At 42.6% G+C, this 25,992-nt stretch overlaps 1 protein-coding gene and 1 long non-coding RNA gene across 2 annotated transcripts; both read left to right on the top strand.

The window, feature by feature from the left end:
* Positions 1-833: 833 nt before the first annotated feature.
* LOC144785616 (uncharacterized) lies at positions 834-17,324 on the top strand. The gene is made up of 3 exons (XR_013601990.1): positions 834-900; positions 1,001-1,067; positions 16,652-17,324. It is a non-coding gene; the product is annotated as an uncharacterized LOC144785616 (long non-coding RNA).
* Positions 12,909-14,255, top strand: LOC144785284 (uncharacterized). Its single transcript, XM_078664267.1, has one exon. The coding sequence runs from the start codon at positions 12,954-12,956 to the stop codon at positions 14,253-14,255; it is 1,302 nt and encodes a 433-aa protein (XP_078520393.1). The 5' UTR covers positions 12,909-12,953.
* Positions 17,325-25,992: the final 8,668 nt, after the last annotated feature.

Raw genomic sequence — 25,992 nt, 5'->3', positions numbered from 1 at the left:
GATTTCACAACGTGGCTATAGAAAGAGGACAAAGCCCCGACTGTGACGGCGGGCTTGAAGGCAGTAAAATTAACATCGTTATCAACCAAGACACTAACGTTAGTAATACTGTAAAAGTTGTTCGTAAACAGTGAATATTTAAAAATTATGTAAAGAATGTTGTACAATTACCAGTGTCAACATAATTATATGTTACGTGCACAATCCATATAGTCATTATCAGACAAATATAAAGGTGAGAAAAGACACTGGTCAATAGAAATTTTTGTACAATTAACAGTGTCAACATAATTGTATGTTACGTGCACAATCGATATAGTCATTATCAGACATATAATATTGACAATTGTGAAGGTGAAAAAAGACACTGGTCAATAGGAATTCAATCTTTAGCTCCAATCCACAGGTCAGCCGCGCACCTCTCTGACAGGAGGGTGAAGGAGCATGCCTATCTTGGTACAGTAGGTAGTATTACAGATCATACCCAAGTGTAAAATCTAAAAATGACGCACCTCTCACACAGGAGGGTGAAGGTCTGAGCATAGCTGCTGTCCGCTTCATTTAACCCATAATGAAGTGGACAGCAGCTATGCTCAGTTGGCTAGATTCGGGCGCTGACACAATAATGTCTCCTAACTGAATGACCTTCACCCTCCTGTGTGAGTGGGCCCTGAGCAAGTTTGGTGTACTAGTGGACGTATAGTGAGATTTATCCCTCGTGAAAGGTATGTTGATACGCGATCCCGGGCATCATTAGTTAAACATGGCTATCGAGTACGCAGGCTGTTTACAATTGCCTGAATAACGCGACCTTTGCCTTACAGGGCTGGGTTGTTCGGAGACGTGCGACAACTGGTCATACCTCTGCATTACCCGATGTGAATTTTTCCTTATGATTGGGTATGTAGTCTTTTGTAGTTTTAGTGGATGCTATGCATGTTTTGTTAAAGGACAAGTTGTTTCATTATTTATCGGTAATTTCTTGCAATTTACCTTCAAGGTCCGGAGGTGGTGCATAGGTGTTTTGGAATCGCTAATGTTTAGATTCAAAGAAAACCAGGACTAAGGTACTGCTTTCCCTATATCATGTGAACAGGCTTGGGGTGGTAACTGGCACGTTGATGTATGGATATACACATGAAAGAGTGTTAGATGGCCGCTAATGGCCCTATACCCAGGCGAGATATGGTTACTCACTGGATGCATCAATCCGCTGTCTATAACCCCTATCAAACGGTGAATGATGCTCCTTCACGAAGTAATGAAGACTAGGAATGTCACGTAAAATTACAGAATGTCATAGGATTTTCGACTCTGTCAAGTTTGGAGTGATACTAATGTCTGTGCCACTGTGTAACTGTGTTGATAGAGTTTAGGTTTATTGTTGGTCCTGTAGCGCGGTGTTTAAATCGCTTTTAATAATGTAAATTAAGAACCTTGGGAAGGGATAGGCACGGATTTCGCTGTTGATAATGAGGAAGTGTGATTAAATGTTCCCGTTGGGGACTCCATTTTTTAAGAAAATTTAACGACGACTGAAGCGTTTATTTGACAAATGGAGCAGTTGGATTGATCTGCTGTACACTTCTGGTGCAAATCTGTGGACAATATACATTCCACACACCATGGTAAAATTCTATATTTAATCTTCTGTGGCCACGACGATTTTAAGCTGGTTTTGCACAATCTCTCTCAAATTCGATTATGAGAGCAGTATTTATTAATATATGACTCCATTTATTTTTGTAGAATACTCAGTGTACCCTTGGGTTTCACGTTTTTGTCCTGATGAAGACCCCGGTGTAAGGTGTCAACTACGCCTACGGTTGTAGCTTTGGGGTCGAAACGTCGACGGCTATTTTTTTCTACATCAGTTGACGCCACCCCTAACTAGGATATTAAGTACCAGCGTCATACACATGATTATTGACCAAAATATTTTGGGAAATTAGTTGTCCCATTTCTTGGCTCAGGGATCTGAAGCCAATCTATTGTTGTATGTCTAAGTTAAAATTTCTTTATCACTTTAACTGTTTGCCTTTTGCACTAACTTCTTTTTATCACCACTTCACGTTACCTTTCTCTTTCTCCTTGGGGCACTATAACGAAATTATTAATATTGTTTTTCTAATGTGAAATTGGTTTAGCCCATTGTGATCAATTAGCAATGTGCTTTGATGGATTTTTATTGTGAATTAAAATAACTAAAATACACAACGGTTCACTGGGACCCTCCTTTCTGTACTACTTAGCACCCAGGTCCCCAGTGACTAATTTGGGTAAAACCCCCCTTTATACTTACTGCAGGCCCACTAGTAGCATTTGTCATCACCAGCCCTGGCACACCCAGTGCACTTTACTAGGGACTTCATGGTGATACAAATATGCCAATCATGTATATCCAATCATGATAACAATTTACGCAGAGAGCATATGCACTTTAGCACTGATCAGCAGTGGTAAAGTGCGCAGAGTCCTATTTCCAACAGCCACAGGTCAGGAAAAATAAGGGAGGAAGAAACAAAAAGTTTGAGGATGACCCTGCAAGAAGGGCCAGGTCCAACAGGGCCATTGCATGCTGTGCCAGAAGCTGAATGTGTTTATCTAAAAATAATGTGAGCACACAAAGGCAATCTGAATACATGGCTCCACAACGAAAAAAATATATTTGCACAGCTATAAGTCTCACATTTACATTTAAATGCGAGACCTATGGCATTGCTAACAAATGGTTGTCATCATCCCGGCTGCTTTGAAAGTGAAAGCGTGCATTGCACGCTAAATGCAAGCAATGCACGTTGTCATGCCTAACATAGGAGAAACTCAATAAAGAAAATAGTTCACATACTGTGTAAACACCAAGTAAATGGGCCAGTAGGCCAGTAGCCTTGGGAGGATACATATCAAACACAAGGAGATGATGGACGGACCGCTGAAAAGTTTCACACACTCACCCCCAGTCACAGATCTGGGTTGAATCCATCATCATTCTTTAGCTCACTTGTTATGTTATGTTATGTTATTGCTTATTTGTAACGCGGCTATCACCGCCGGTCTCTAAGCGCTTAGAAACAGAACAACACAACACACTGTTAACCCAAGTCCCTCAGGCTACCCATCAACTATGCTGGAGTCATCGCCCTTTTAAATAGATGGGTTTTTAATTTCTTTCTGAAGGGCAGTAACTGCGATTCTTCCTTCAAAGTAGTCGGAAGTGCATTCCACTACTGTGGGAGAAGAACAGACAGGGCTCTGCCTCCTCTGGTTTTTAGCTTGAATCTGGGTTGAATCAGATTAGAGGTCTTCCTTGAGCGCAGAGGTCTACCGGGAACGTATCTCATGAGGCGTTGTTTTATGTACTCTGGTGCTTTACCAAAGAGAGCCTTGTGGGCCACACAGAGACATTTGAATTGTACTCTATACATGACCGGTAGCCAGTGCAACTTTTGGAGCAGGGGGATGGCGTGAGAGTTTCTAGGCAGGGAGTGGATCAGCCTTGTGACATCGTTCTGTACTACCTGCAGCTTCCTCAACAGCTTCTGTGGCAAGCCGAGGTAAAGTGCATTGCCGTAATCAAGTCTTGAAATGACTGTGGCAGATACAATCGATTGCAGGGTAGAGGCTGATAAGATGGGTACCAATTTCCGCAATTGCCTCAGTACACCCGTGCAAGAGCCAACCACGGCTGTGACTTGGGGAGCCATCAAGAGGTCTGCATCAATCCTCAGACCCAGAATTTTTACCACCTTACCAGGAGGGGGAGTGGAACCTAGCTCTGGGGGCCAGTATAGGTCACTCCAGGGGTTCCCTAGGTTACTGAGGACCAGCACCTCTGTTTTTTCGGCATTCACTTTCAACAGATTATTGGTCATCCAGTTGACCGTGAAGCTAAGCAGATTCCTCACTGATTCCTGGGCTTCAAAGGTGTCTTCCAGCTGAACCAGTACCTGGGTATCATCTGCGTAGTTAAAAACTTCGCATTTCCGGCTCATAAGCTCCTCAACCAGCGGCTGCAGGTAGATATTGAACAGCAGGGGGGATAGCGCTGACCCCTGGGGCACACCCCATGTTACATCACTAATCCCCGATAGCTGATCACCCAGCTGTACCCTTTGAGTACGACCTGATAGAAAAGACTCCAGCCACTTTAGCACTTGGCCTGTGATCCCCAGCTTCCCGATACGGTCCAGTAGGATGGTGTGGCTGACCGTGTCGAAAGCCGCCGACAGATCTAGGAGAATCAGGGCGCACGGCTGTTTATTGTCTGCCCTGACTCTCAGTTCGTCGGTGACCGCGGCCATTACTAGTTCCGTACTGTGTTGGGATCGGAACCCTGCTTGCCTCCCATGAAGGAGATGGTGTTCCTCCAGATAGCCGGCCAAAGTGCTTAGGATGTGCTTCTCCAAGAGCTTACTCAGGAAAGGAAGCTGCGAGATGGGCCTATAATTTTTCAAGGCCTTCGGGTCAGTGCCAACTTTTTTTAATAGTGGGGAGACCCTAGCTTCCTTCAACTGGACAGGAAGATACCCTGTTTCCAGTGAGTTATTAAGTAAACTCAACACCTGGGGCTGGATGCCTGGCAATGCCATTTTAAAAATTCTTGGGGGGCATGGGTCTATAGTGGAGCCAGATTTAGTCTGTCCAACAAGTTCCTCAAGGCGTGTGTCGTCGATAGGAGGAAAGATGCTTAACATCATGGGCGTCACCTGAGCCCCTAGCGTGGACAAAGTGGGAGTGCCTGAGCGAGCGTTGATATCAGTGATGATATCCTGTACTTTCTGGAGGAAAAAAGTTTGGAATGAGTCACAGTCTGGCTGATCATTCACAGAGATTATCCCTTTCTGTTGCGTGAGCTCTCTTAGGATCACAAAGGTTTCTCGCTGTAAATTAGTTGCTTCTCTAAGTCTTCCCTCGTTAACGCTGACTTTCTCTCCAGAATGTCTGCCTTATATTTCGCCAGCAGAGTTTTAAAAGTTTCTGCCTCCGTTTGATCGTAATTAAGTCTCCACCTTCTCTCAGCCTTCCGGAGAGCTTGCTTTTTCTCTTTCAATGAGGCGTCGAACCATAGTGCTCCCTTCTCTTTGGATCTGGTCCTCTCTATCTGCTCAGGAGCCAGTTGATCAAGAGCGGCGAGCAGCCAGGACATAAGCGCGGTGGCGTCTTTATCTAAATTTATGCCACTCAGTGTGGGAGGGGCGGCTGAGGACAGGGCGGCTATTAAAGAGTCAGCCTCCACCTTATTCCAGAGCCGGACTTTCCTCCATGCCTGATTAAATGCAGCCCGAACGGGGTCACCCGGAACCCAGCATCTGATCATAGAATGGTCCGACCAGATGCAGGGGCTGACCTCGGTAATTGCAGTATTAGGCATAGAAGACCATACCAGGTCTAGCGTGAGGCCCCTCACGTGGGTGGGGCCCACCACGAGCTGTTGGAGGTTTAGCGCTGAAAGATTAGCTTCAAACTCCAACTCGGTGGAGTCTCTAAGTAGCTTGTCCCAGTGGTAGTTAAAATCCCCTACCACCAGCAGGGATTTGTAACGTGAGGCCAAATCCGTCAGCAGTTCAAAGAAACTGTCATTGAAATCCGGTGAGCTCTGCGGTGGACGATAAGCTACCAGTATTACAAAGCAGGAGGATTTAAGTGAAATTTTTAATCCCCAACAACTCTGCTCCGGCGCAGTTTTCCGCTATGATCTGTTTCACTGTCAGGCTCTTTTTAAACAGCAACGCCACACCCCCACCCCTACACCACTTCACCACTTCAGTTCAGACCCAGCTATATGCAAATCAGTCTAGACCCTGTGCTTCATGGGAACAGTCCAGCCCGAACTGCCAAGCCAGATCTTCCCTGAACCAGAACCAAGCATCCTGGGACCTGTTTCTGACTACATGGCCGTACTAAGGAGGGACTAACAAGCTAATTACAGAATCAGAAGCCAGCCTTTATGAAGGACAAAAACAAAAGCCAAGAAAAAAATATGGGCGGGGGAGTGGGCGGGGCTTCTGAAAAATGCAGTGACAAACAAGAAAACCTTGTTCTACACCAAACGAAGAATGTGTGTGCTGACTGGAACTGTCAGAGGCTGGACAATGTAATTACCTTAATAGTAATTACAGTACAACGCTTACAATAGCTATTCTCTGACAGTGCTCTTCAAATCAACTTTTTCAGCAGGATAGCATGTGTGTGGTGCCTATTGAGGCCCCAGGATGACTGTACGGGCAGGCATGGCACACTGACCTGCCTGCTGGAATTGGGAAGTGCACTGTCAGGGCTCAAGCAATATGTTCTCTCAATCATTACAGTGCGTCTAAAAACAATTATGTTTTTGGCTTTTTTCCACCCACAGAGCAGCGGATCAGTCCCTATTCTGGTCAATGGGCAGCAAAAAAGCTCCCAGATTTTGCAGACCACTTTGAGCCTTCACCCACCTACTCTAACTGTGATGGATTTGCAATTGCTAAAATCGTGCTTTGTATTGTGTCTTACCAGTTTTTTTGTGCCATCTAAACACTATTTGAGTCATACATATATGCATTAATAAGATTGAGTTAGCTGGTATGTGCCCCCACATGACAGATATGTCGACCCATACAGTTGTGAGCTGCCCCTTTGCTTGCAGTTCACTCTTTCCTGCACCAGGGGAACAATACAAACACAGTGTTTCCCTGCACACTGATCTATGTCTGGGCTGTTTAATGTCGTCTGTCCCTTGTTATTACATCACGTCCATGGCGTGCGGTCCAATTCCCACTGTTCATATAGTCTGTACTTTACCATTCAGGAAGCTTTAATGCAGAAGCTGCAACTCTTACAGAATGCAGCTGCTAGACTGCTGTTGGGCATTCCTAAATATGCCTCAATAGCGGATGAGATTCGAAAATTACACTGGCTGCCACTCAGGAATCGCACCATGTTCAAGTCGATGTGTCTGGTACATAAGGCCCTTTACGGAGTAGGGTCGGCCTTTCTAAAAGAACGCCTTTATTGATATACGCCATGCAGGTTATTACGGTCATCAGATGCCAAATTGGTTAATGTGCCATTTGTCAGAAAAGCCACCTGGGGTGGTAAAAGCTTTGTGGCAAATGCAGCCAAAGCATGGAAGAAGCTTCCCCATCGGCTTAGAGCTATTTCTAAACGTTTTACCTTCCGAAAGGCATTAAAAACTTGGTTGTTTTCGAAATAGTTAATTAAGTATCTTTCTTGGCTTGGTTCCTCTGGAGAGATGTCATTTAGCGCCAGGACACCCATGGGTAACAGCGCGCTCTATAAATGTCAAAAAATAAAATAAATAAATAAATTCATGGCGAAATGTTTGTAAGCTTTGCTATATCCTATGACAATGCAATCATATACTATACATCATGTCACGAAATGTGGTGCTGTTCTGTTGTTTGTACTTGAAAATTATAAATAAAAAGGGGAAAAAAGAAATGACTATGATTCAAAGTATTCTGATTGAGGAATAATGTCATTTTCAATATGCTACAAACTATATATTTTATTGCAGGCCACTTAGCTCATAACGAGGTCTCTTATTTCATGCATTGTAGAATATTTTGTTGATTTGTAGTGCACTACATACAGCAATTGCGGGCAATGGTTGTATGTCAGAATGCAAAAGCCACAAAATATCGAACAACAGAAGTATCATCTGGTGAATATCAGATACCACTATATAGACATAGTAATTATATCTAGGAATAAGAAGTTTACTATTCCTAACTCCACAAATACGTATCATGGAGATATCAATATATTTTCAAGGTTTGTGCTGATGGTGACTGTTCACTTTGGCAAGAAGGCATAAAATACAGTCAGAATAATTGGAGAAAAGGTATTAAATAGCACCGAAAATATTGGATCTCATATAGCAGGTTAATATATGCAATAACTATTAAAATAACATATAATTACAAGTGTATAATAAATGACAATATATAAATATCTAACTGAAAAAGCAGATGCCCCAAGAAGAGCAGGAGACATAACCAATCTGATGGATACATACATGGCTGTTTGATTCGTTCTCCATAAACAGATCATTTGCAGACAGACAAGGATAGGATATTATGATGGGGGCTTATACATCGAGGTTAGGCCAAGGTCCCTCCAGGAGTTCTACAGTTAGGTAAAAAAGCAGGTCTCATTTATCCAGGTGAGGCAGGTAATTTATTCACAGATGGGAAGTAATGACAGAAAGGAAGAAACTTCAGCTCACGGTTGCATCTGGAGAGAGGTGATATTGTGTGAACCGATGGACAAATTGAGTTTCAGACTTTGGAACTGTTACCATTGACTGCTTTATTGAATTGTATTTTGTTGTAAATTGATGCTGGAGCCTGGTATCATGTAGGTTACTTTATTCAAGTCTTCAGGATATTAAATCAAGTTACAAAGAAGACCCACCAGGAGTGACTAGCTTGCCACTCAGCCTGCCTGGTTCCAACTGCCAGTTGTCACCAGGTCAAGCCCCAAACACTCCATGATGTCACCCAAGGTTCCAGTGGTGACATCATGTGAGTGACCATGAAATCCCCAGAGGTAGAAAGAAGACAGGCTAAATACAACACATCTCCTTTCTTTAGGGAAATCAACAAGATGGAAATACAAAAGATAAAATTAGCATGTGTGTACACATTCATATGAAAGTACACATAGCATCCATTCCATATATGGAGAACAAACTTATCCCAAACAGTTACAAACACAAGTTAACGACAACACATCACAAACACTAACGACAACACATCCCAAACACAACTAGTCCCAAGTCTCATCCCCTTTCCTTGGGAAACACAAACACAAGCTAAATTAAACAAAAATAATGGAGACCATTTTGCTCCGTAACGGGGTATATCACTTCCCGTGAACTACACTTTGGAGTAGCCATTGCTCCGTCCCCAACTTCTTAAATGGGGTACTCACCACTCTTAAATTTTAAAATTAGACTCTATACCGTAACGGGGTATAACTCTCCCCGCGAACCATAATTGGGATACATTCATAATCCCAAAAACCATAAAAGAGACAGGGTACACTTCTTTAAAAATATGAGTAAGAAGTTTATAACTCCCAACACACAACTACACATGCAAGCCATGTATACAAATTTGAAAAACAACTCCTCCTATAATAAACTGTACAAGGCCCTTTTGACCCCAAAAACAACAAGCCATAAATGCACACCACCCTGTAGGTGCACAATAATACGACACTTGCTACTCACACGCCACTTATGACACCTGAAAATATTCCATGTGGCTCACAGCAGTCCAAACGCAACACTACGCAGGTACTCATTGTATATGCCAACTTGCAACCAACTACGTTAAAAAGGAAACACACACTTCCCTGAAATATAGTGTATAAGGCACACTCCACCCCAAAATGAACAGTAATGAGACAAAAGAACTTCCACACACATTCACCAACCACCATTCCTGGAAAGCAAGAGACAAACATTACAAATGACCAGCAATAATAATGTTAAATAAAGTCTCATGCTCCGGTGAGCGGTTTCTCACCCGAGTTCTTCCTCAAATTTCTCTTCAGTAGTAGGAAACGCTGTAAATATGGCAAGATTCGCGACGTCTTCCACAAAAACAGCATTCCCATAGTACTTCCCTCATTGTCAGGGTTTAAAATCGACCATCAATAGTTCTTACCATTCCTTTGAAAAGTAGTTGTATAAGAGTTTTTATTTTCTTCGAAGGTATGTAAAATTGTCGGCAAATAATCTCTCTTCACCGATTTTAAGAACGTGTGGTGAAGAGACTCGCTAGTCTCATGGGTCGTTTCCATGGTGACACTCGGTGTACAGCTCTCATTAAATGGTGGCACGCACTCCACGCAGCGCTGGGTGGCTCTGGGCACGACTCTGCTCATAACGTGCGATTGCAGCAATAAACTTCGTCACAAGGAGCTGGAGCGAGAAGGTAGGCTTCACGCGTCCCTCGTGCCCTTCTCTTTTTAAAAGTATGACAGTTAAATATTCCAGACTGCGCAGCACTGTTCGTGTTATTACAAAAATTGTATCATAAACCGTCACTATCGCCTGTGATGTTAAAAACAAGGACAGTTAAAGAATCTATGGCGCACCTTCAGTCGTGCATTCCCATCAGTTGATCATGCTCATCTTACAAATATAGTCACGAGTAGCGCCTTTCCCATAGTACAATTCGAGTAATGTTGTAAAAAAAAAAACATCCGATAACATTCCCAAAGTACGTGTATGATTTTTTTTAGTTTATAAACATAAGCGCTGTGTGTTTTTCATTTTCACCGATCAAACTGCTTTTAACATAACAGCTGCGTGTTGTTTATTTTGAAATGTTCCAGGCACACGCTGTGACATCTCAAACTGCCGATGCTCGATCTTCATACTTACACCGTGTTTTCTCTTAGCTGCTCAATTACAGATAGCAATTACTTAGCAGAACAGCAGTCCCCTCAAAAAAACTTGGCTGAACAGTACACTTGTTGGATTAAATTAACGACAGTCTTTCAATGGTGATATGCAGGTAATGTTGATTACTGCTTTTCCACACACAAGCGAACTTCACCTAGTCTCACACAATATTATGCAGTTTTACACCCTGGGTTTGCAGGCCGTCCGATTACACAGGACACTGGTGGGACTTACCAGGGTGGATGTTTTGTTTTCTGCTTTAAACTTTCTTTAATTTATAAGTTCTTTCAATACACAGTCTCAAGTATTTTGAACAGTTCCTTAATACTTGCTTTTGCTTTGTGCTGAGGGTTCTTTTCTTCTTGTTCCCGTTGTCTGCACCTTGTAAATACGCTCCAAAATTTCTCAAAGCCGCCAAAAATGTTGTAAATTGATGCTGGAGCCTGGTATCATGTAGATTACTTTATTCATGTCTTCAGGATATTAAATCAAGTTACAAAGAAGACCCACCAGGAGTGACTAGCTTGCCACTCAGCCTGCCTGGTTCCAACTGCCAGTTGTCACCAGGTCAAGCCCCAAACACTCCATGATGTTACCCAAGGTTCCAGTGGTGACATCATGTGAGTGACCATGAAATCCCCAGAGGTAGAAAGAAGACAGGCTAAATACAACATATTTCTTTGTTAAAGAGAAGGGCTTCCAAATTTTGGTTATCTGTACAGAGTGGATATCATTACCAACTGAATAATTTACCTGTTCCAGGTAATGGGGTTCAAAAAGGTCAAGGGACGGCCATTCATTTTACAACTTCCATCAGATTTATTTCAGATAGAAAACATTTAATCTCTCTAATTTGTCTGTGCTGATATTGGGCCTTTTTGCCCTGTTTTTGTTTTGTGGCGGTGGAGATGCTTCTCTAAATTTAAGACAAGAAAAACGGATCTTTCAATAATTTTGTGTTTAGTGTCTAGGATGTTTGCTGCTCGAGCATTGTTTCTACAAGAAGGGTGACGAAAGGCAAAGTAATGAGTAAACACTCCGTTTTAAGGATGTATGTTTTAGATGATGCTGAGTCATCCACGTCTCAATAACAGGCACTCGATTTGTAACCAATATTGTCTGATCTAGAGACTTAGGTAAAGTTGAGTGTCATCAGCATAATGATGACATAATGTGAAGAAATTTGCTCAATAGAGGTACAAGTATTTTAAGATAGAACCCATTTGAGAGGAGCAAAGTGAGATGTGTAATCACCTTTAAATAGGCAAGTACGCTCGTTTATCGAACACAATTAATTACAATCATTACAAGCACAAAAATGGAAGAGTTTACTGAATTTTCCAACATTGAAAACAACATGATTTTCTTAAATGCAAAACTCAATAGATACGTATGCTGATGGTTCAGATACAAGTTAAAACAGAACAGTACAACATTCGACGAGTCTGTCCTAAGTATAAAGACAAAAGGTTGAAAACCACTTCAGAAGTTTATTAAGAAAAGTATGGGAGGGTTCTAAATATGATGTGTAAGAATTTAGCAATGCAACACAATTCTAATGTGATCCCAGTAATTAGACATGGATTATAATGCTACCGTGCATCACACAATTCTATTAGGAATATTGAATGTTTTTCTTTTTCATAATCACACAGTCTGCATCTTTGGTTGGTAATGAGTTGGTTATTCCATGATGACCTAGATTCTTTTATGGGGTATAACATCAAGCGCATACGGAGTACATTCTGGAAACCTTGTTCTTATTCTGGTTTTCTTAAGAAACGTTGAACAGACATAGAATTTTATGTCAAGAAGAGAGGCTCCTATTATGCCTTCTTTTCTTGCTTTATTTTGAATAGCAGCAAGATAAGCAACAAACTACAAATACCCAGAAGGCACAGCAGGAAAACTACTGGCCAATGGGGTTAGAGTAAACAAACAAAGGACCAATCATAACCAGTATATTATAAATGGCCAGCTCTCACCACACGAAGTCCTCTTTTCTTGCTGCTACGCAGTCAGATAAGTCGCATTTTCTATTACCTCTATTGAATTACTTGTTTTTCTGTGTTTATTTCATGGTTTATTGCATGGTTATTGTTTAAATCCTGCTTTGCTGGTTCCATACTCGTACATTGCCTCGAGCGTGTTCGCACTCGCTTTGCCGGTCTTTCCCCGGTCCCGTTTCAGGTACGGGCCCCCCCCTCGCGCGCTGCAGCGTGTAGTTCTTACCGCTGCGCGCGCGTCCCGCTCCCTGCTCTTCTCCGGCAGTTCGACTACGCTCTGTGCCTTCCTGCTGTTCGACTGCCTCTCGCTGTTTCCACACACGGTGCCCACCCCCAGGGGAGTGTCTCCCTGCCATTCCGGCCCGTTTACGCCCCTTTGTTCTCCTGGCCCTTTTAACCCCTTATTTACTGTTTTCCCTGTCATGGAGATTCCAAGCTCTCCCGAATTGGACAATGACGAAAGCGAGCCTTTCAAGACTGACCTGAGTCATTTTATTAATAACTCTGTGGAGACTGCTGTCGAGGCATCAATGACTCGTGTTTCTAAACACATGGAGAATTCCCTTTTGAGCCTCATGACCAAAGCTTTGGCCCATTCTGCGGGGGATAGCAGAAAACGCAAACTGGTTCCTTCCACTTCTCATTCAAAAAATGTGTCACTGATAGTTCGCGAGTCCTCCTCGCATTCGACTGAGGACGTAGTTCCTCCCAGGCCTCCCACCAAGGAGGGGATAAAGATTTCTTTGTCTAAAAGTACAACTAAGACAAAAAACGTGGAGGTTCCTAGGAAGCTGGTCATTAATACTATTCCTAACACAGATGATGACGATGATTTGGGTGACACAGATGATTTAGCAGATTTCTTTCAGCTGGTTGACCCCCCTTCCCCCAAGAAAGCGAGATTGGATGCTTTTGCATCTCAGCCTGTGTTGGATTCCGAGGGCAATCCTATGTTTGACCCCGCTTCTATCAGACACCCTAATTCTACAGAGTGGTTCCCCACTCCTCATGTGGGAGAGTACATCTCCTCCAATCTCCGTCTGCCTTTGGACAAGTCTGTTAGGGCAAAACTCAAGTCTGAGTGTCCCAAACCTTCCCTTCCATGTCATGTTACTGTTACTCCTTCTATAGATCAGCCGCTTCTTACCTTCTTCTCGAAGTTTGGCAAAGATCCTCGCAGGGGTGTGGATAAGGCCTGGTCCACTTGCCAGGACAAGCTTTTGGATGTCGTGGGTCCTTTGGCTCGGGTTTTGGACATGGTGGAGACAGCCCGCTTGGACGGTTCGGAGCTTAATCCAGAAGAAATCTCTTTGTGGCTCCAAAGATCCTTTTGCCTGTTAGGTAATGCTAATGCGGCAATAATTCATGAGCACCGTAAGGGCCTGTTGATCAAATTGGACCCGAAGTTGGCCAACTTGGCTACTCAGGATCCGGGTGTCAAGGCTGACGGTCTGTTGTTTGGTGATTCCCTCGTCAAGGATCTCAGCCGTTACGTGTCCACTTTTGCTTCTTTGGACAAGGCCCAATTTTCAATCAAAAAAGTGTTTGCCCCTCGGGTTTTTGGCAGGGCCGGCAGAGGCAGGAACCGCTCTTCCGGCCGCGGTTATCCGAACCAAGGTTCCAGAGGAGCAGCCAATTCCGGCTATCAAGAATTCAAGCCGCAGTTTTACCCCCAAAGAGGACGTGGCTTCCGGGGCCGAGGACAGAAAGGTTTCCGTGCCAACAACAACAACGCCAACAACCAAGGTGAGCCCTCCCCCTCCTATCGGAGGTCGTCGTGCTCTATTTCTTCACAGGTGGCGCGCGCTCACGGCAGACCCCTGGGTCCTTAATTCTGTACAAGGCTATCTCATAGAGTTTTACGCTCAGCCTTCCCAGGCTATTTTTCCTCCTCCGTTGGTTTTTTCCGCAGACGTAGCTCTGCTCGTCTCTCAAGAGATTCAAAATCTGCTCCAAAAACAAGCCATTCTTGTCGCTCCCTTCGATCCCTCAGGTTTTCTAAGCTCCCTCTTTTTAGTTCGAAAAAAGAACAAAAAAGTTCGTCCTGTCATCAATCTCAAGTGGTTCAACCAGTTCGTGGTTTATCGCCACTTCAAGATGGAGACCATTCTCCATCTCAGGGATACCTTGCGCCAATCCGATTGGATGGTCAGACTCGATCTTCAAGATGCATATCTTTCAATTCCAATACACGAGTCCCACACAAAATATCTACAATTTCAGTGGTCCGGTGTCACTTACCGGTTTTGTTTGCTTCCTTTCGGACTTTCTTCCACTCCTTGGTGCTTCACCAAGCCTGTGGTTTCCTATCTACGCTCCCTAGGTATTCGTCTCATCATTTATCTGGACGATATCTTGATCATGCACTCAGACAAGCAGACTCTTCTTTCCCATCTCGATGTCGCTCAGTCTCTCCTACTAGATCTGGGTTTCCTCATCAATTCCGAGAAGTCCATGTTAGTCCCTTCTCAGAGTGTAGAATTTCTAGGCTTCCGCGTGGACTCTTCCACCGCATCTCTTTCTCTTCCAAAATCAAGGTTTCAGCCATTCGGTCAGAGTTCTGTCAAATTCTTCGCCTTTCTGAGGTGTCTCTACGTTCTCTTGCAAGAGTCGTAGGCCTTTTGTCAGCCTCCATCCAAGCGATTTTTCCCGGGCCTCTGCACTATCGAGCCCTGCAGCGCTTAAAGATTTGTCATTTTTGCCAAGGCTTGGCGTATTCAGATCTTATCCAATTAGATCTGGAGTCCCGTCTCGGGCTACAATGGTGGATAGACCATTTAGATGCGTGGAACGGGAGGACGATCTTTGCAACGGCCCCAGATGCCAGCCTGTCGGGTTGGGGCGCCCGATGTGGTTCAATCTCGACTGGAGGTACATGGTCTCCAGAGGAGTTGTCATTGCACATAAACTGTTTAGAGATGCTGGCAGGCTCCTTTGCAATCCGCAGTCTGGCAAAGAACAAGGCAAGTTGTTCCATTCTCCTTCGGATGGACAATGTTTCTGCGGTCCGCTACATAAACCATCTAGGTGGCACAAAGTCAAAACCTCTAGCGGAACTAGCAAAGAGTCTTTGGGAATTCTGTCTTCAACACAAACTATCTCTTCGAGCGGAATATCTTCCGGGCAGTCTCAATGCCATAGCGGATTGGCACTCTCGATACCTTCGAGATTCAAGCGATTGGAAGCTGCTTCCCTCCGGCTTTCTTTCTCTCTCCCAGAAATGGGGTCCCTTTTCTATCGACCTTTTTGCTTCCCGTCTCAATTCCCAACGTCCCGTTTTTTTCAGCTCCTTTAAGCCTCATGGTCAATTTCTTGGCTTCTGAAGCCAGTGCGGGTAAATCCTATCGCACTGTTAATCTGTACAGATCTGCTATCTCTTTGAATCGTTGCCCTATTGACAATAAACCTGTAGGTTCCCATCCTTTGGTGTGTCGGCTACTTCGTGGAGTTCGATTCTCAAAACCTCCGTTGGCTAAGTATTCCTGTTTTGTGGGATGTTAATTTGGTGTTCAAATTGTTTATTTCATGGCCTGACAATGATGCTCTTTCTCTCAAAATGCTTTCAGCCAAACTCACCATGTTGTTATGTTTAATTTCAATCAAACGTGTCTCTGATGTCAAAGCTTTGGATTTGTCTTCCAGACAGTTTTCACCTTCTGGTGTTTTGTTTCAGGTTCACAGGCGTACCAAAACTAATTTACAATCTGTGTTTTATCCTTACTTTCCTTCACAACCTCAACTTTGTGTTGGACAATGTTTAAAGAGTTATGAACAAAAAACTGCTGATCTCAGGTCTTCCTCTCATTCGCAATTGCTTATTTCTTTTCGCAAACCCCATCATCCTGTGTCCTCTGCCACTTTAGCCCGTTGGGTGCGGTGGACCATGTCCCTTGCGGGCATTGATGTTACTGCTTTTGGTGCGCACTCCGCCAGGGGTGCTATGGCCTCTAAAGCCTTTTGGGCAGGCTCTCGTTTGGAGGATATCCTGAAATCAGCAGATTGGTCTAATGATGCTATTTTCAAAACGTTTTATTGCAAACCTGTTGTTACTGCTTCTTCTGTTGTTGTTGATATGCTTTGAACAAGCATAATAGGAACCTCCGTTCTTGACATAAAATGTAGATTTTCCTAGTATTTATGACGGAAAGTCTTAATTTTATTAAGGACACGGAGGCGAGTATTATCCCACCTCTATTCTACTAATTTTCTCTGTTTTTCCCACCCTTAGGGACTCCGGCTTTACCACCAGCCTCCAACTAACTCTGCATCTGTTCCCGTGGATGGACTTCCCTCATCTGGCGCTTCACTTTGTTTCAATAGGAGTTTCCTCCAATGCTATCCTGCAGTCCTGGGTTTCCTGCAGGATCTTCTGGCTTGGATTATGACTTTTTGCATTTTATTGTCCATATTTCCATTGTTTATGCATTCTGGTTGACTTCTCGCACAAGAAAAGAGGACTTTGTGTGGTCAGAGCTGGCCATTTATACTATACTGGTTATGTTTGGTCCTTTGTTTGTTTACTCTAACCCCATTGGCCAGTAGTTTTCCTGCTGTGCCTTCTGGGTATTTGTAGTTTGTTGCTTATCTTGCTGCTATTCAAAATAAAGCAAGAAAAGAGGGCATAATACTCGCCTCCGTGTCTCTAATAAAATTAAGACTTTCCTAGGAAAATCTACATTATATACGTCAATAATTAGACTAGCAAGTATGAATTTGGTCAGCCTGTGACCTTCACAGCACAGCTGACAAGTATCAATTGAGGCTTTATTTATGTCTTGAAGACCATTCTTGACCAAATGGTATCTACTGCAAATTCATTGATTGCATCAGATAAATACTTAGGCCATGGGGAGTTACTGGAGCTACTTTCCTCTAAAATTGGCCTTAAGACACGCTTCCAAAATCGCTGCTTTGCATTTGTTACTAGATGGCAGTATTATAAAAAAAAAGTTAGATTTACCTGTTTCATCCTTCCTGTACAGGCGGAACTTAAGATGCATGTTTGTGCTGTGTGTACTATGAGATAGATGAAAGAGTTTCCTGATACTATTGCACTATTCAGTTCCGATTTTGAAGTGAAGTGCCTATGAAATGCTTGATAAACATATTCCACTCTATATATTGCGTGAGCTGACGGACTCTGTAATTTAGCATTGAGTGTGCACAGTGCAAATGCTAAGGAAGTGCCTCTGTGCTTTATGGTTGATAGAGGATACTTCAGTCTGTAGAAGTTCTCTTGTTCACAATCCCAGATCTTTGTATACAGAGATATAGCACAGAAAGGAATATTTTTGTTTTTACCAAAATTCATGACTTTTGAAATATTTCCGTTTACTTTCAACTTATGCTGCTGTAGGTTGTAAGCATGTAACTCACTTAGTGCTCTCTGCAGGACAATATAAAAGTAATGTAGCCGACACATATTGACAGATTATTGCAAGATTTGTAGCCACTTATTTATAATTCTTAGCAGAAATGATTTGTCCCTACGAAGTGCTGAGCCAATGTCGGGTGTTTAAAGACTGAACAACTGGAGGGCTAGTACAAACCCATGTTTGAACTCACTGTAAGAGTTGGGAAGTCCCCAATCTGATCATTTGTTTCCATAATATGTGACAATCGGCTCCTTCGAAAGCGATGGATTAGTGAATAGATAACACAAGCAAAGAGAGGGCCACATTTTTTGGTGACCACCTGGTGAGCTAGAAATGACAAAGCAAGAACAATACAATTGGGTCTAATTCCTGTTTGAAAAAAAATAATTATCTGCTTTTTCCCAGCCCATGTTTCGAGTTTATTTAATAAAATTCTAGTATAAGATTCACCATCAATAGCTAAGAGGCCAATAACAGTCTTTTAAAAAGGGCATAACATGGAGCCCCACCATTTAAAAGTTACAGTGGGCATTAGGACTTATGCTCTGTACTCAGGCGACAGCCTATTTTCCCGGTAGTCTATATCTAATTTAATCAGTGTTCCTGGAATTTCATTAGTTTCATGTGATCCATACGATTTGCCTAGTTTTAGTGCAATTTCAGTGCTCTCTAAACCAATTATGGTCCAGGGTTCATTGCACATCAGGATCTAGCTAATGTTCCAAATTTGTCTTTTTATCATCATATGCATACCCTGGGCTGGATGTGAGTGTCTTTTCTGGTGTAAAGATACTGAATGTGTTTCTTCCACTCCAGGACTCCTGCTCCATGTCTCAGCAGTGGTGGTGTCTTCTAGCCTATTGAGTTAGTCCCTGAACATGTTTCGATCTCTTAATATTTTGAAGACAGTAAAGAACTTTAGCACTTTCCTTTTTTCTACCATCTCCATCTTGTATTGATCTTTTACTTGCATTAAATTCAGCAGAAATTCTAGCTCATAGCCATTTTATTATACTTTCTTTATGAAGATCTAAATTCACTATTTCAAAGCTTTAGATCATGTGTATACCATCTTGTATTAAGGATATCATTTGGGACAGAAGTGCTAGAATGAGAATTGCCCTTTGCCAACATGTACTATGATTAATTAATAACCCGTGGCTAAATTGATAAGGGGTAGGGTGAACAGTGTAACTCAGAAGTGTGTTTTTTATTTTATTATTTATTTGATCAAATTTTCCATTCACTTGGCATTTCTATATTGACAACATTCCTTCTGTGGCCCTTTCTGTTGTCACAGGCCATTGCAATTCCATATATGTGGTAACTTTTCTGCTCGTGATAAAAGTAAATGGAAAGCAATTGCTGCTGGAAATGACCACTTTGAAGAACCGAACAGTCAGCGCATATTGAAAAGAGAAGTGGTGAGGCATGTGTATAATCTAAAATATCCTGTCTTCCATGGCAGAGATGGGTGTTGTATTCTGGTAAGAGAAGCAAGGGATATAGCATTAAAACTATTGTCGACATATTTTTCTAATGCATCCTATAATTCAATTGAGGCTTTCTGCAATTCATTCAACATATTTCCACTTAGAGAAGGGATTTTGTATGATATCTGATTGGCAGGATTAAATGTAATCCACTAGTAACAATAAATTAATGACAAGAATAGGATTAGATTAGGTTGTCAGTTTCTTTACAAAAGTGTTTAACTAGGATTTTCTGATTCTTCTTTTGTGTATTTAGGTCCAAATGGATTAATATAATACTATACAGCTTGTTGTGTATCAGAAGCTTGTCCTAGACTGCTGATTCTAACACTTTACACAATAGACAAAGTGGAATTACTTTAACTCTAATGGCTGTTTAGACATCGATGGCCAGAACACTTGAAGATACAAGGGGGCTTATTTATGAGCCCCTGCATCACTTTTGCGCCACCAGTCCATCACTTTTTGTGACGCACCAGTGGCGTAAAAAATGCGCCGTGTTGCACCATATTTACGAAGTGACGCATCTAGGTAGATGCGTCACTTCGTAAGCCCCTGCGCTACATTATACCTGCGCCAGGTATAATGTATACAGGGTGGGGTTTCCCCCGCAAGAAAGGGTCGTATGAGTGGTGCATCGAAATCTATGAGATTTCGCTGCACCTCTTCTAGGCCGCCAATGCGCCAAAACCTTACGCCTGCCTCATGGCAGGCGTAAGGGTGACACAGACCCTTTCATATGGGGCTTGCCCCATGTGAAAGGAACATTGCTGGAGTTGCGTCAGGCTTCTGAAACAACTCCAGCAATGCGCCACCTTTTGCGCCATAAGATACGTCAGTTATACTGATGTATCTGTCATTCCTTGCAACATGATGCGTCATACTGTAAATATAACGCATCAATGGTATCGCAAGGAGGGTCCACTGAGAAGTGGCGCATCGATACTTTCACGCAGTGATGCGCCAATTCTAGTAAATGAGGCCCAAAATTTCTGGCAAAAATGGAATTGCAATGGGCTTGTACCCCAGGTTTCTGGTAGCCAGAAAGTGTACTATTTTTGAAGAAATATAATCACATCAGCGTTCTGCAATAGTTTATTGATTCGGGCTTCTAAATCATGTTCCAAGGTGTGAGAAATAGATTATTTGGTTGTGTGGCGCGTTAACCCTGCTCAAGCAACAGCCAAAATCTCTGTCACGGTGAAGTACAAAAGTCACTAAATTAAACAACTGCTGACATCCAGTCTTGCGAGACTGCGTCAGAATAAACAAATATGGCTAACAGTAATGGAGCGTGTGCCATGTACAAAATTGGGTTGGACCCGATTGGTGCTAACCTTTGGAATCCAAAGTCTCTGAGAAGGTGTAAGTTCAGCAGCTTAAGCCTGCAGAGGGTGTCTGGTGGGGAGACGTTGTTGTCAGGGAGCCGCTGGATGGAGTCACAATGAAGATTTCTATGGTCGGACGTTCAGAGCCTCTTTTTTGGAAGTTGAAAATCTCCATCAGGACAAACCTGGGAACTGTAGCCAATGAAAGTTCTACAAGAGTTCCTGCTGCAGCGAAGAACGTAGCAGGAGCTGCTGTGGCTGGGAATGCGCCTTGGGTGGATGGATGAAGAGGTTAGTCCCAGTCTCTTCTCGGTTCTCACAGCAATTGTTAGCACAAGTTTTGGATTTTGCCTGTCTTGGCACCTTCAACACCACCAGCAAGAGCCCAGGACTAGAGAGTCACTACTTAGGAAATTAGGGCTCACTCAGTCTGGGTCCAGTTGCGGGTTTGAGATGGCTGGAGCCTTTTCTGTCCCTGAGCCTCTGATCAGGAAGCCAGACAACTAGCCCTTGCAGTCACTCTAGCAGTCCTGGTTCAAGAAGTGGAACAGGGCTAAAGGCAGGTTTCAGGCGGCAAAGTAGCCCTTCAAGGTGAGGCAAAGTAGTGTCTCAAGTACACAGCAGGCTACAACAGAAGATAGTTTTCTCAGAGTGCCTTCCCAGGTCCAGAGAGTGAACTGAAGAGTAGGTTTTAGTGTCCTATTTTTAGGTCGAGCCTAGAGTAAGCGCGCAAGCGCTACTCTAGGGAAGATCTGCGGTAGTTCACTACATGAGGGAAGCCCCACCCACTGCCCGCACATTTTTTTATTGGCTTATGTCTTTGTCCTTCGTAAATGCTGTGTTCCGATTGATTGTGAGGCTTGTCAGTCCCTCGTTATTATGACCATGTCTTCATTTGTACCCTCCCATGGCTACTGTCCCCTTTACTTCGAGTGTTACACAGTATGGTATGTGTTATTTAGACTGTGAGCACTATTTTTTTCCATGCCTTCTCACCCCCGCCCGCACTCCAGTTGTCCGTGCCTTCTTGCCCCCTTCTCCCCTTCCCTCCGCCCGCACTCCCGTTGTCCATGCCTTCTCGCCCCCTTCCCCCCTCACCCTCTACCCCCCACCCACACTCCTGTTGTCCGTACCTCCTCCCCCTTCCCCGTCCGCACTCCCATTGTCCATGCCTCCCTCCCATTGTCCGGAATGCGATGTACTAGGTCTCGCATAAATGCGAGTCCTATTGCATTGCAAATGCTTGTTCGTTAGGTTCACGTGTTGCTTTAAAGGAGCCGGCATTTGCTAATTTTCTAGGTAGAAACTTAATTCTTACCTTATGTTGGAATGACAACAGTCAGCAAAAGCAAGTGGTATGACCAGGGAGACTTCCTGTCAGATGCTATTCCTTCTTCCACCACCTCCCCATGTACCTTGTGAGGCTGTTTCACATGTTGACTGTTGGTAATATTGAAGGGTGTTGTTTGGCATTTTTAATGGTCCATTTTAGGACGCTGGAGATATCCAGCGGGGCGCTCGGGGCTCCATCCAGGTCAGGGAGATCTCGGACACCTGTATTTACAGCCGCTTGGTGCTTTTAAAAAATGTAATTATGGTTATTAGATGTGTTTTCCGACTGTGTGGGGATCCTGTCTCTGCCCTCCAACTCATGTCCACCTCCGTCCTTCCTGCAAGCAGAATAGCAGATTCGTAACATTTGCCCTTAGTCAGATGCAATGTGTGTTGAAGTGGTTGTTGTCAGTTCTGCTAGGAGACTTCAGGGATCTGTTCTCTCTCAGGCAACACCGCCTGAGTCCTGTAAGTTTATAGTTTGTAGGGTGTTTTGGTGGGTGGCATCTGTCATGCTTTGCCATTATTCGGCAGCCCGACCTCCCAAGGATACCACGCTTCCTCATCTCTCAAGGACGGCATCCTAAAACAAACACGGATTAAAAGTGTGCTGAGTAAAGTTCTTACACCGCGCAGTAGCTATTGGCACACATCTAATTACCTTGCAGAAAATGTTCTAAAGTGCATGAACGAATTTCACAAATCCGTGTGAGGTGCAATTCTGCATAGTCACCCACTTTTTGCATTATGGAAACCCTTGTTGCCAAGTTGCAAGCAATTTATTCTGGTTCTAGTTGCCTGGATATGTCTTTTTGAAGAAAAAGACAAGCAGTTTAGTGAAAGAGCTGGAAATAAAAAAATTCTGCCTGTTCTTCACTATGTTAATATGTGAAATGTAAATAGCAAGCTATCTGCCCAGATAGTTTTATAGTGGCATTTCTTTCTGTTTCACCAGTTTTGACTGGTTAACACACTACTTTATCTGCAGAACCATATGATTGAGTCAGGAAAATGTTATATATCTGACAAGATCAGTGTCCTTCTTAGAACTGGTTATTGGTTACAGCTGGTGTTTTTATCTAACTAACACATGTCTTCTGTTCTTTCTCATATACAGTTCAACTCATTTCGAAAGCCATATTCCTCTAAGGGATTCTGTAGAAACCATTTGTAGCTGGTGATGTGGAATTTACAGCAGAGTAGTACACTTTTAATTTTATTTACCAAGCCTACTTATTGTTTGCATCATCTCAGAGAGCATCTGGGAGTGAAATAGGGAGGGAGATACAAGTAAAAAAAAAAAAAAAAAATCTTGTGTAATGTAAGTAGTGCTCATGTAAAGCACTGCAATCCCTTCCGTGCTATATAAAACTGCATAAAAACCTATGTATCTTGTTAATGATGACGACACCAAGCTTTGTCCGGAGAATGTTTTGCTTCATTGCGCCTCTGTCTGGTACAGGAGAGACCCTTCAGGCCCGCTGTCTCCACTTGCCCCCCACCTGGTATAGCAATTACCTTCAGTGGCAGGGCACCTTTCACTGCAACTTAAACATGTCAAGTAGAGACCAACCCAAGCTCCTTTTGCTGGCAAGCATTCCTAAAGTGCTTTCGCACAGTCATGCCACGTGTGTCCTCTACACCATTAAGTTTGTCCAGTGTTACTGCTTTCCGCCCATGTGCCTATGTAAATAATAAAAATCCAAATCAAATTCAGTGGATATTTGTGGCACAGCAAATAAAAAGGTATGGACTGGCAATTCCCATTGCAGGTATCAAAGAGGACACCATTTCAACACTTGTTCAATACATTGAAACCTTTAAAAGGCTTTCCTATATCTGTACCTCTGAACTGTGAATGCCCAGTGACACCCATTGTGGTATAAATCAAAAAACTGTTTGCAATCAAATTTAATGGTTGTTTCCAATTTCCACCCATCTCCTGGAATGCTTTATAGTTTTTTACAACTTCTACTTTATTTTAATCCACATATCTTCATATAATTAGCCTTTCATCTTTCATTTTCTTTGTTTAAAAAAATTCATGTAACTCATATACTGCACATAACTCTCTCTCATACTCACTCACACCAGTATCTCGCTCTCACACACATTAATCCAGCATATATACTATTAGTTCACTTCATATCTTTCTACACACTTCCAATACCATAACTTTCAAATAATAACAACAAACACACTCTCTCCTTCTCTTCTTTCACTCTCGTGACATACACAAACACAGCCTCTTTATACACTCTCTCCCCTTCTATCTTTCTTTCTCACACAGTATTTATACTATGTTGTCTACAGTTCTTTTTACCACTTCATACACAAACTACCCATCCCTCTCATTCTTACTTTCTAATGTATACACCTCTCACCCATATCTATTCACTATACCACATGTTTACAATACACAAATACACTACACACCACACAATCCCAACCCACACAATTCCACAACTAACAATTCCAATTCAAAGTGCATAATTCCACAACAAATAACATACATCAGCTCCACTGCAAAAAACAAAACATAAATAAGAAACAAAATAATTTTAAAAACTCAAAATTTACAAATGCGAGACTGATTGCATTGCAAATGCTTGTTATAGCTGGTACCTTCTTTGAATTAGAAGACGTTTCTAGAGACTTCTCTTTGAAGTTCTTGAAGTTTCCTGCCTTCTTTGCCCTGGCTCCAAGTTGGCTGCATGCACAATACAGTGGTGACAAGTGCTTTAAGTAAAGGCTGGGCACAAAGTCCATCTGTCAACGACACCCAGGCATGTGACTGAGTAACAATCTGCAGTCACCAAATAGAGCAGAAAAATCCAGACTTTTTAAAAGTGCTGCAGAAAACAAATGATGAACAGAATGCTGAATGAATCAAACATTAACCCCCTAGTCAAAAGACCTGAATAAAATTAGTCATTATGTTGCTCACTATGCCACCCCAGTTTGGTCCTAGCCATATGCAAATCAGTCTTGACCCTGCTTCTCATGCGAACAGTCCAGCATGAACAGCCAAGTTGGGTCCTCCCCAGATCGAAAACAAGCATCCTTGTTGGGGTCCCACACCTTTGACTAATATTGAGTGAGACCACAAGTAGGGGATCCATCTCATACCTGGGAACTCCAGCCAGTAATCTACCAGCAACAATAACCCAAAAGGGACGTAATAATTTAAATGTTTCTAGGCCTCCAGATTGCGGCCATAAAACAATAGCTGCAGAGTTCTGGCTTCAGAGAGGAGCCTTGATCCCTTGGAGTCTGCTGGTTTCTTGGACTTTCAAGTCTATGCTGAGTGTTGGCTGTCAAATGGGCTTCAGACCAATGCGGTCATTATTTTCATAAAGGGAGTCCTGGATGATCAATCTTGCTGTAGGCCAATGAGAGTTATGCATACACATTAAACTTCATGAAAATTATTTTTAGAATGATAGTCAAATGTATTATGGACACAGAGATTATCACACCTTCTCAGTATGGTTCTCAGATAGAAACTAACACAAATGACCATATATGAAATTTGTACCTTCTGCGGCCCAGCAAGGTTCACTTACAAAAACAAATTCTAATTCTCACTTTAATGAAGTAGCAAGAAATAGGATTTACAGCTCACATTTTGTAGGCTGTAGATACTACTCTGTTAAAATTGTATTCTATATTATATGGCAATGAGTCCTAGAAGACAAGATCAAACAGCAGAGGACTACCATGTCAGAAATGGCACAACAAACACATTTTATTTGCCACAATGTTGCCTAGCTAATATATTAACAAAAGGTGTAGTTAATATATCAGCTAGGAAACAGCTATATAATAACTGTAGATAAGATGCTACACATGTACATATGTATCTGAAAAACATATACAGGCCTATATTTGGGAATATGCTGATATTTGCTTGCTTATTTCTATTGTCTATTATTTTTTTTAACTAGAATGGAGGATGCCAAAGGCTGATGGATTGTTGTACTATATAAAAGTAGAAAAACAATTACACATTAAGAAAAAAATTAAAACAAGAACACGCAT

The sequence above is a fragment of the Lissotriton helveticus genome, chromosome 10, assembly GCF_964261635.1.
Source record: "Lissotriton helveticus chromosome 10, aLisHel1.1, whole genome shotgun sequence".
Lineage (NCBI taxonomy): Eukaryota > Metazoa > Chordata > Amphibia > Caudata > Salamandridae > Lissotriton > Lissotriton helveticus.
The sequence above is the reverse complement of the archived record's forward strand: the minus strand, read 5'-3'. Positions and strand labels throughout refer to the sequence as shown.

Excerpts from the sequence above, each read along its gene's own strand:
- LOC144785284 (XM_078664267.1), top strand. The coding sequence starts at position 12,954 with ATGACTCGTGTTTCTAAACACATGGAGAATTCCCTTTTGAGCCTCATG.